Source organism: Rhinopithecus bieti, unplaced genomic scaffold (assembly GCF_001698545.2).
Source record: "Rhinopithecus bieti isolate Rb0 unplaced genomic scaffold, ASM169854v2 scaffold_74548, whole genome shotgun sequence".
NCBI classification, from domain to species: Eukaryota; Metazoa; Chordata; class Mammalia; order Primates; family Cercopithecidae; genus Rhinopithecus; species Rhinopithecus bieti.
This window is the reverse complement of record NW_016828873.1, coordinates 464,821-476,620: the sequence shown is the minus strand read 5'-3', so window position 1 is coordinate 476,620 and position 11,800 is coordinate 464,821. Positions and strand designations below refer to the sequence as shown.

Here is an 11,800-nt window from a genome sequence, read left to right as displayed (position 1 = left end):
TTTCAAACAAATGGAAGAACATTCCATGCTCATGGATAGGAAGAATCAATATCATGAAAATGGCCATACTGCCCAAGGTAATTTATAGATTCAATGCCATCCCCATCAAGCTACCACTAACTTTCTTCACAGAATTGGATAAAACTACTTTAAAGTTCTTATGGAACCAAAAAAGACCCCGCATTGCCAAGACAATCCTAAGCCAAAAGAACAAAGCTGGAGGTATCATGCTACCTGACTTCAAACTATACTACAAGGCTACAGTAACCAAAACAGCATGGTAGAGTACCAAAACAGAGATATAGACCAATGGAACAGAACAGAGGCCTCGGAAATAACACCAGACATCTACAACCATCTGATCTTTGACAAACTTGACAAAAACAAGAAATGGGGAAAGGATTCCCTATTCAATAAATGGTGCTGGGAAAACTGGCTAGCCATATGTAGAAAGCTGAAACTGGGTCCCTTCCTTACACCTTATACAAAAATTAATTCAAGATGGAATAAAGACTTAAATGTTAGACCTAAAAACCATGAAAACCCTAGAAGAAAACCTAGGCTTTACCATTCAGGACATAGGCATGTGCAAGGTCTTCATGACTAAAACACAAAAAGCAATGGCAACAAAAGCCAAAATAGACAAATGAGATCTAATTAAAGTAAAGAGCTTTCTGCACAGCAAAAGAAGCTACCATCAGGGTGAACAGGCAACCTACAGAATGGTAGAAAATTTTTGCAATTTACCCATCTGACAAAGGACTAATAGCCAGAATCTACAAAGAACTTAAACAAATCTACAAGAGAAAAACAGCCCCATCAAAAAGTGGGCAAAGGATATGAACAGACACTTCTTAAAAGAAGACATTTATTCAGCCAACAGACACCTGAAAAAACGCTCATCATCACTGGACATCAGAGAAACGCAAATAAAAACCACAATGAGATACCATCTCACACCAGTTAGAATGGCAATCATTAAAAAGTCAGGAAACAACAGATGCTAGAAAGGATGTGGAGAAATACGAACACTTTTGCACTGCTGGTGGGAGTGCAAACTAGTTCAACCATTGTGGTAGACAGTGTAGTGATTCCTCAAGGATCTAGAACTAGAAATACCATTTGACCCAGTGATCTCATTACTGGGTATATACCCATAGGATTATAAATCATGCTGCTATAAAGACACATGCACATGTATGTTTATTGTGCTAGAATTCACAATAGCAAAGACTTGGAACCAACCCAAATGTCCAACAATGATAGACTGGATTAAGAAAATGTGGCATATATACACCATGGAATACTACACAGCCATAAAAAAGGATGAGTTCTTGTCCTTTGCAGGGTCATGGATGAAGCTGGAAACCATCATTCTGAGCAAACTATCACGAGGACAGAAAACCAAACACTGCAAGTTCTCGTGCACAGGTGGGAATTGAACAATGAGAACACTTGGACACAGGGTGGGGAACATCACACACTGGGGCCTGTTGTGGGGTGGGAGGTAGGGGGAGGGATAGCATTAGGAGAAATACCTAATGTAAATCACGGGTTAATGGGTGCAGCAAACCAATATGGCACGTTTACCTATGTAACAAACCTGCATGTTGTGCACATGTACCCTAGAACTTAAAGTATATATAAAAAAGAAAATAATTGATCTTGGCTTATGTAGGATTTCCAGCTGCTTTATTCGTATATTGTTATTGCATGGTGGTGTAAACGGAATAATGACCCCTAGATATGGCACTCTACTAATCCCTGCAACATGGATTACCATAACTTGTAAGATGTTACCTTACATGAAAAAACAGACTGTGCCGCTAAGCTGTCATCAGGAGTCTAGTTGCCCTGAAACTTTATTAACTCTCCACGGTGTTCGTGAGCTATCATTCAACCTTGGACATAGAGTGTTCTGCTGAATTCTTCAACTTTGGAGACTCTGACTTCATCCGTCTACTCTGATAACCTCAATATGTTGTCTTGTGCTTTTGGAGTAAGCAACGGGCAGAAAGGGAAAGGTAGCAATATTCTGAGAACCTGAACAACAAGATGTGCTTTTTCTGATTAAATAAAATCTGCCAAATTTTGAAACAAGTTTATTCTGACAACTTAGTTTCTAAATGTCATTGCCCACTAAATGGAACCAGGACTTATTGGAGGTATGGCTGATTCCAGTTCCTGGGCAGTGGAAACATGACTTAAGTCTCAGATATTTTTTGTGTCACAAAGCAACCGAATTGTTCAAAGACTAACAAAATCTTAGAGACTGCACACAGAGCCAGCTTGTATGGGTTACAGCTGGCCAAACTTAATTTGTCAAGCTTCTAAAACATAATTGTTGGGCTGACAATAGCCATCATCTCTCAAAATGAAGAGAGCTTGTTCATGACATGAATAGGTATGGACAAGAGAAAGTGTGGAAATATTTATACCATAATTGAAGCCTATAAATTTTGAACTCTTTTCAATCACTGGAATTTTCTAGTTTTGGTAACATTTGTTATTTTATTTCTTTTTGCAAATGTTAATATTGTTTTAACCCCTTGTAATTGAAAGAGACCAGGACTTAACTGTTTACTGAAAAGTATCACAGTTCCAGCTGTTTTAAAAAGACTCCATTTCTAGAGGTTCAAATTTCATTTTCCTTTACTTTGTTTTGTTTTTCTAGTGGGGAAGGTTCTCTCACTCTGTTGCCCATGTTGGAGTGCACTGGTGCAGTCATAACTCACTGCAGCATTGAACTCCTGTTTCAGCCTTGCCAGTGGTGGGGACTACGGGTGCACATCACTGTGCCCGGCTCTAGAGGTTTAAATTTAAGAATTGAAGATGTGGAATAATATTTGATAACATATCATCTTTTGAAAACATACCATAGATTTTATTTCTTGATAGGATGGAGTAGTTGCTATCAACATATCATCCCACTGAAAAAAAATTTAGAAAATTTTACAAAATTTATTTTCAGAACGCTGGAAATCAGCCAGTACAGGACTGTGATGACTGAAAAAAGGAAAAAACCCTCAATACCTCAAAATAATAAAGCAAAGTCAATGACAGCCCCAGCTGTGTGTTGGGAGGCCTTTTCTGGACTGTGCAAGGAGGGAAAACCCAGGAAGAATGCCGTGGTCTTCTTTAGTTGAGACTAGTAAGGTCAGTCTTGGAGACTGGTGGCCAGAAGTTACTGGACACAGAAGCAGAGAGAAAGTATTATGAAGAGAAAGAGTATGGAAGTTTCCTTAAGTTTTTGGTTGAATACTGAGCTGTGCAAGCATAGGATGGAATCGCATTGGGCTGGGCAAAGAACAATTACTGAAGAACTGTAAAGACGAAGAATTACAAGAGTTCACACAGGACTGGGAATTGCCATCATTTATACCATAGACTTCTGAAAGAATCGTTTTCCAAGTTCTAAGCTGCTCACAAATAAACATACCTCTCAGAAGTACGGACTTTTTACAACTTAGAAAATGATTTATTGACTCAAACATATTAATTTAAATAAAGATAAATACTAAAACTTCCTTATAATACATTTTAACTGTAATTGGACTTATTTGCACTTTAATACCTCAGTTTTGTAACCATTTATTGTGAACTAACTTGATAATATAAACGACAAGCAGGTGTTACATTAATGGATTATCTTCAGTGTATTCTCTAATATTTCTTCTTCTTATGTACATTTGATTTATATAGGTAGGCAAACAATGTTATTGCACATCTACTTAGACAAAATTGGAACTGAAAATCAAATAAATAATGATAGAAGTAGTGGTGAAACCTATATTTAACATGGTGAAACCTATATTTAACCTATATTTAATCTATAAACAATAGACTTATTTCTTTAAATAATTAGCAAAACTGAGAGAGCAGTATTTTGCTTACTAGTTAAGCTGCATTTGGGAGGAGTGGACCAGCCCCGTTCTACACATGAAATACTTTTCTCCTTGTTTTGAAGGCTGTATCCTGTGTTGCAAACAATTTGTACAGTATCACCTTCCAGATGTATTTGTCCTGAAGATTCAGAATGACCATTTTTCACAAAAGGAAAGGAACACATTCCTAAGGACCAAAAATTGATTAATGTACAAGATGGAAGTAGTAAAAAAAGTGCATTTTAAAATATTTTATTAAGAAAGGAAAATTTTGAAAACTGACATAATGTGTAAATATTTTCAAAATAATTTAGGTCATGCTACTGTATAAATGATGAAATATATTTTTTGTTCCTATATATGTACATATAAAAGAAAGTTAATATTTCATATTGTTACTCAATAGTTTTTATAACAAAATATCTTGTGTTTATAAACTCTTCTAGGGACAAAACCATATCTTCATATAAATATTTCTCGCAATTCTCATAAACGTTTCTTACAAAAGGAGAAAGATCATTACTATGTCCTTTGTCGCCTCATCTAGTCTCTCTCCCATTGTTTTTCTTTTTTAATACACCTGTTGTCATTGGAGTCTGGTCTCTATATTTATTGAAGTATTAATATAGCTACATTTTGAAGGACCAAATAAATGATGTATTGAAAATATAAAAGTTAAAATACCAAACCTTACCTTGCAATATGCAAGAGAATGGTAAATTCAAAACAGAATAGCTATACAAAATGACTTATTTTAAAGAAAAACTATGATCAGGCTGCTGCCAAATGAATATTAGTAAAGAAATATTAGCAGTCAAATACATTAATCATCAGTCTAAAAAAATTAATATATTTCAACATGTAGAACATTTCCAGGTAATGCAAGACAGTTGACATATTTATTCTTCATTGATTCTCATAGGAGGCATCTCAAAATAGGAGGACTACATCTCCCATCTTTGCAGCTCCTCTGGTCACTGCCCCTGTGATGATCTTGTCTGGCACATCCTTCTTTATTCACTGAATGACATCCATTTAATGAACAAGGCATTTACTCACTGAGACACTTTGGTGTTGGTGACCATCCTTCTTCTGTGCATGTTATGCGAGTCCAAAAGGATTTTGATGGAGACACAAAATTATATTCACAAGAGTAATAGAAAACTTCCCCTATAGGAACTTGGGAAAATGGCTTATAATTTTCTTCATCATACAGAAATCCATGGCGTATTTTTGGAAAATCACAAAGTGTTGCTGGGAAAAATAACACAAAACTGAAGAATTAAATACTACATTAATGATTCACTAAAAAGTTATATTAATCATCTCATTTTATAGTTTGTTTTTTCATTCACTAATGCCTTTAGCTAATGCTTTCCCAGTGTACTAATGGATGAAGAAAGATCACTAAATAAGAATACAGTACAAGAGTATTTAAGGAGGTCTTTTTTTTTCTTTTTTTTTTTTTTTTTTTTTTTTTTTTTTTTTTTTGAGAAGGAGTTTCAGGTTTCACTCTTGCTGCTCAGGCTGAAGTGCAATCGTGCAAATCTTGGCTCACTGCTTCCTCCACTTCCCAGGTTCAAGCGATTCTCCTGCCTCAGCCTCCTGAGTACCTGAGATTACAGGTGCCTGCCACCACACCCGACTAATTTTTTTGTATTTTTAGTAGAGACAAGGTTTCACCATATTGGCCAGGCTGGTCTTGAACTCCTGACTTCAGGTGATCCATGCACCTTGGCCTCCCAGAGTGCTGGGATTACAGGCTTGAGCCACCATGCCGGACCGAGGAGATCATTGTTAATGAATATAAAATTTATATTTTGGAGTGATATGAAATCTGAACTCTTCTGCAATGTCTTCAAGAACAATATCCTCCATAACAATTTAAGAATGAAGGCAGACTGTAAGAGTGGCAAATCTCCCTGATCAGTATAGTGTACAGTAGAGGAGTGATAGGATTACTCTCAGCTCTCAGATTTCTTTCTTTTTCTGTACTCATCGAGTGTCATAGGTATCTCCACCAGAAAATCTGTCCTATTTTTTTTTCTGGTGCAGTAAAATGTTGGGTAGGTAATTTGATTTTTTGTTTATTAATATTCTGATTACTTTCTGGTTACAAAGTTTATATAGTTTTTGTGGAAACAATTTAGAGGTATAAGAAAATCACTAAGAACAACTCAACCAAGATAAAATTAGAGTTAAATTCTTGTAAATGCTGTATATATAAATGTTTGTTATACTGCAGGTCCAAAACATCTGAAAAGAAAAAACAATAAAAGATAATAAAATGATAAAATAATGCAATTAAAATACAACAATTATTTTTATGGTATTTACATTATATTAGATATTATAAATAATCTAAAGATTGTTTAAATTATATGGGAGGATATGCATATATTATATGCAAATACTACACCATTCTCTCTTAGAGACTTGAGCATCTGTGGATTTTGTTATCTGCCGGGGGTGAAAAGAGTCCTGGAACAATTCCTTGAGGATACTAAGGATACTGAGGATACTACTGGATATATGTATATAGACACTTACACATACATCCATACCCACTGTGGTGCAAGATATATTAAAACAATGTAGAAAATGGGTGAAATCTTCATGTTTTGACTCTATTTTTTTGTGTATATATATTTTATATGTATACACATTTTTTATTAGACTTAATTTTTATTTATAGTTTTTCACAGTAAAATTGAGTGGAAGTTACAGAGATTTCCTATATAACACTTCCTCTTCCCTGCCACATGAATAGCCCCTTTCCCCATCAATATTATTGTCATTCAAAGTCCATAGTTTACATTGGGGTTACTCTTGATATAGTACATTCTGTGGATTTGATGTACTTTATCTTTGAATGCTTTTTTAGCTCAAGATACTTCCTCAATATAGTGTGCTCATTTTTTAGCTCAAGATATTTTCTCAATATAGCATTGCTGTGTAAGAAATTGTTTTGTTTCTCACCTTATTTAGAAAAAGCATGCAGAAATTCAGGTGACAATCAAGGGAAATTTCTCTTTTTTATCTACCTAGAAGTAATATTTAATGTTGCACAATATTTGAAATAATTCTTGTGGTATTTAACCTTGTGAAACCTTAAATTTATTATCTAACTGTTTAAAAATTGACATTAGATAGTTTTGGAGAAGATATTGAGGGAAAGACTCCCTCGTGTCTTGATAGTATTAACCTATCATAACTCCTTTTAAATATCCTTTGTTCCTTGAAAATTGCAGTTACAGTACTTGATTTTCATACATTTGTACTTACATATTCTTCACTATCCAGAATAACTTTGTTCTCATCATCCAGTTGTATTCTACCTATCCTTCAGAACTTGCTCTACAACATGCATTGTATAATCATTGTGTACATCCGCAATGGTGCTAGCTAAGAGTGTTATCGTCCTTTTGCAAGCTTGCCATTACACAATCACCCACTTCAAAAGCAGAAAATAATTTTCCTTGTCTCAACATTCTGATAGAATACTATGAATACATTTCTTCTGGGACATATATATATATATATGTACACACACACACACAAACACATATATACAGACATACAGTCATTTACCACATAATGACGTTTTGGTCAGTGACAGATCACTTATATCACAGTGGTCCCATAAGATTATAAAGTAGCTGAAAAATTCCTATCAACTGATGACCACCACAACATCACAGTCCAATGTATTACTCACATGTTTGTGGTGATGCTGGTATAAACAAACCTACTGCATTGCCAGTCATATAAACAATAGCACACACAATTATATATAGCACATAATACTTGATAATGATAATAAATGACCATGGTACTAGTTAATGTATTTAATGTACTATAGTTGTTATCATTATTTTACAGTTCACTTCTACTCATTTAAAAAAATAACTGTAAAACATCCTCAGGCAGGTCCTTCAGGAACTATTCCAGAAGAAACCTTTGTTATCATAGGAGAGGACAGCTCCATGTGTGTTACTGCTCTGAAGACCTTCTAGTGGAACAAAAGCGGAGGAGGAAGACAGTGGTACTGATGATCCTGATCCTTTGCAGGCCGAGGTTAATGTGTGTGTTTGTGTCCGTTTTTAACAAAAAGGTGTAGAAGGTAAATAAAATATTTAAAAGATAAAATCTTACAGAATAAGAATAGAAAGAAAAAATATTCTGTACATCTATGCAAGGTGTGTTTAAGCTAAATGTATCACAACAGTTACAAGTTAAAAAATTTTCAGTTGATAAAGTAAAAAGCTTACCATAAATTAATATATTATTGAAGAAAAGTTTTTGAAATAAATTTGGTCTATCCTGGGTGCACCAAAAGCTCAGTAATTAGCACTAAAGAACTTATCCATGTAACCAAAAACCACCTGCTCCCCCCCAAAATATGGAAATAAATATATAAATAAAATAAATTTACTCTAGCTCAAGTATTCAGTGTTTATGAAGTTTACAGCAGTGTATGGTAATGTGCTGAGCCTTCATATTCGCACACCACTCACTCAGTGACTTACCCAGAACAACTTTCAGTCCTGCAAACCCTGTTGACGGTAAGAGCCCTATGCAAGTCTGCCATTCTTAATATTTTCTATTGTATTTTTATTGTACCTCTTCTATGTTGAGATAAATACATTCTTACATTTGTGCTACAATTGACCACAGTATTCAGTACAGTAAGATGTTGTACACGTTTGCAGTCTAGGAGTGACAGGCCATATAGCCTAGTTAGGTAGTAGGCTATACAATCTAGATTTGTGTAAGTACACTCTGTGATGTTTGCAGGAGGACAAAACTGCCTAAAGACATACTTCTCAGAACGTTTTCCTATCATTAAGTGATGCATGAGTGCACACACACACACTCACACACACACAATCACCTGTATATAAAACCTTGCAATTTCTTTGCCTCTTTACATTTTGCTTTTCTTTTAGGACATTCTAAGTAGTAGTGAGGCGAGGGCGTGGTTGTCATATTCTTTCCAGCTTCTTTGCTGCAGCATGAAGCACAATATATTGCTTGAATAATGTTTTGCTACTGGAAGCATGCAGTTTTCTATTTGTACAAAAGTGTTGCTTTCATGTGTTATTTCTGCTGTTTGGCCAGTTTCTAAATAGACACCAAAATAAAAGTGTAACGCACACTTACATGTCATTTAACACCTAGACAATTTTTAGACAGAATTTCGCTGAAGTTTATCCTGGGACTGGACTGAAGCTTGAAATTTTTTTGTTGGATTAGGAATTGTCAAAATTCTACATACTATCCTTATAATTTTCACTTACCTTCGTCTGCTTCCACCCCCATTTAGAAATCCTTGTGTAATGCCATTTGTAACAGATGTTTAAGCCACTTAATAAATATCATAAACACAGACTTAAGAAAAATCAAATACACTCATACAATCGCACTCTTGTGATTACAACTCAGTACTAAAAGTGAAAACAAAATTAAATGAATTTCAGGCCCATAGAAATAATGTTTTGCCACATTTGTAAGGGCATATCTTAAAAGAAAGTATTTTATTTGTTCATATTTTTCTCTTATGTCAGGACTGAGAAGAAAGTGTTCAAACAATTTTAAAGATCTGTAAACATTAGAAAGCAGTAAAGCAGTAAAAGAAAAACTTTCTGGAAATCAAAGAGTATAGCACAATGATTGAAACTCCATGTACACACATAGTTTAATCAGTATTCTAGACCCTGTTAGAGATTTTGTTTGCAATTATTTTGATATGGTGGTTTTAATTTTCACATGAAATAAAATGGGATAGTTTATAATGTTATAAGAACCAGTATATAGTATTAATAAAGAGGTGATATATTATTTAAATTTTGAAATTTGTGGAAGAGCTCAGAAGAAACAATTTTTTGGCAGTTCACTGGTTTACATATAAAAACAATATTTTCTATTGTTTCATTAAAATATATTTCCCTGTTGAATTATAATTCGACTGAAATGAGAATTCCTTCATTCTAATAACATTTGAAATTTAAATTATCAAATCTATGAAAATAAAATTCTAAAAAACATATTGAAGGTGGCCAAATCTTTTGGGGTTGATTTTCCAGTCAGTGGCATTGCAGAGTTTATGCAGAATTACATTAATACTTCACCTTGTCACCTTTATTATAGCAGATTTTCTCTCATTTGATTTCTCTTTACATTTCTATTTGGTGACCATTTACCCTTTGCAAACTAGAGAACAGAGAGAACTAATTTCATTTTATTTTCCTACTAATTGCATGTTGGAAAATATTTGCAGAAAATAGATGAATATTATGATACCCCTTCAAATTATCCTCAGCTATTTATTCATTTAAAAATAATCTTATGCATATACACACACAATCAATAAATACATTTGAAAAGGAACTAAAATATTCAGATCTGTTTTCAACTTACCTTCTCCCCCAACAGTGGATACCCATGAGATTAGGATTACACTGAATAAAAGCCACATGCTTGGTAGTCCCAATCACATATAACTAAAAATACTCCAGTGATGGTGGTGTTGCTTTAAATCTGCTTTCATTAACAGTTATGAGCATGACTTTGTATTTCAGTATACTAACGGGAAGCTACTTTAGTAAAACCCTTTGTGGAAAATATCAAAGTTCATGGAGGGTTGTGTGAAATAAGCAAATAGTGTCTAATCAGTGTTTTCGCAATAATATTCTCAATTCATTATGTAATGTTTATTTGAGCAAAATAACTGCTGTTCAATTTCCTTGTTGTAGTCACCGAGTCTCTGAGTTTGGAATAATCAGAAATGACTGTTTAGAGGAGACAGGAAGCTCTCCCCTGCCTTTATTTTTTTTTTTCCTAGCCAAGGGTTCAGCTGTTTCAAAAGGCAAGCAAGTGCAAGTCATCAGCCCTCATCTTAATACAACAACATCACTTTTGTAGTTGTAAATTCCTTTTAAAACTGGCACTAATAGTACCTTCTTAACAGTTTTAATATTTCATAAACTATAAAAGGTCTAATCAAGAATAATTTTTGCCAAGTAATGTTTCCTGAAATGTTTGAAGGAACAAAATTATAATTCAAAATCATTTTGTTCAGGTGAGACTTTGAGAATGGCTTTGTGAGGGTCTTGGTATATTCACTACCCACCAAAAGGCAGCAATAAAACTGGATACAATTTTAAAAGTAACCATTGGTTGTCTCTGGAAACTGGCCAAACAGCATAATGTTGGGAAATATTTATTCCAGAAAGTTTCCATAAAATTCAGTAAAAGAGAGCGATGCTTTCATCCACCTCTGTCTCGCAGCCCAATTCTGTGGCTCAGAAGTTGAACCCTGGATGGGCAGGCAGTCTATGTGGACTGGAAGCTCTGCTCCCTTGCTGGAGAAGAGTGACTTTATAGCTTGGAAAGGTCCACGCCTGAGGATCCTATTGAATACAAAGAGATTACAGTGGGAAACAATCAGAGAAGACGAGTATGTCTAGAGGATACTAGCTGAAGCAAGCAAAAAGTGCCCAGCCTGCAAGAAATTTAACATTTAATGGGGAAATTTCGAGAAATAGACAGCCTAATGATCTCACTAAGATGAAACTTACTGACAGTGGTTCAGAAGTCAATGGGAATGCACATAGCTATGTCCAATCAAGAAACCAGAGAAGTCCCTGTGAGCTACTAGTAGTCTCCACTATTGATTCTAGTCTATCTAAACCTTGTCATTTCCAATTACTACACTACCTAAAATATCTAAATATTAAGCATCACACTCTAGAACATTTCAACAATCTTTTTATCTCACTTTACTAAATTTGTTCCAAACATTCAATGACCCTGACGCTTATTCACTGTTCTTTGCCCTTCACTTTCTCTCTTCCCACCACATCTAAATTAGATTCCATGGGTTATCACTGTAAGTCAATCCCTTGCACACACTC

At 34.6% G+C, this 11,800-nt stretch overlaps 1 protein-coding gene across 1 annotated transcript in view; it reads right to left on the bottom strand.

The window, feature by feature from the left end:
• The window catches only part of CFHR5 (complement factor H related 5), a 33,074-nt gene extending 22,584 nt beyond the window's left edge, over window positions 1–10,490 (bottom strand). The window contains 3 exon segments of the mRNA XM_017864638.1: window positions 3,895–4,071; window positions 4,944–5,138; window positions 10,305–10,490. Coding sequence (XP_017720127.1) covers window positions 3,895–4,071; window positions 4,944–5,138; window positions 10,305–10,362 — 430 coding nt within the window. The 5' untranslated portion in view covers window positions 10,363–10,490.
• Between the last annotated feature and the right edge of the window lie 1,310 nt (window positions 10,491–11,800).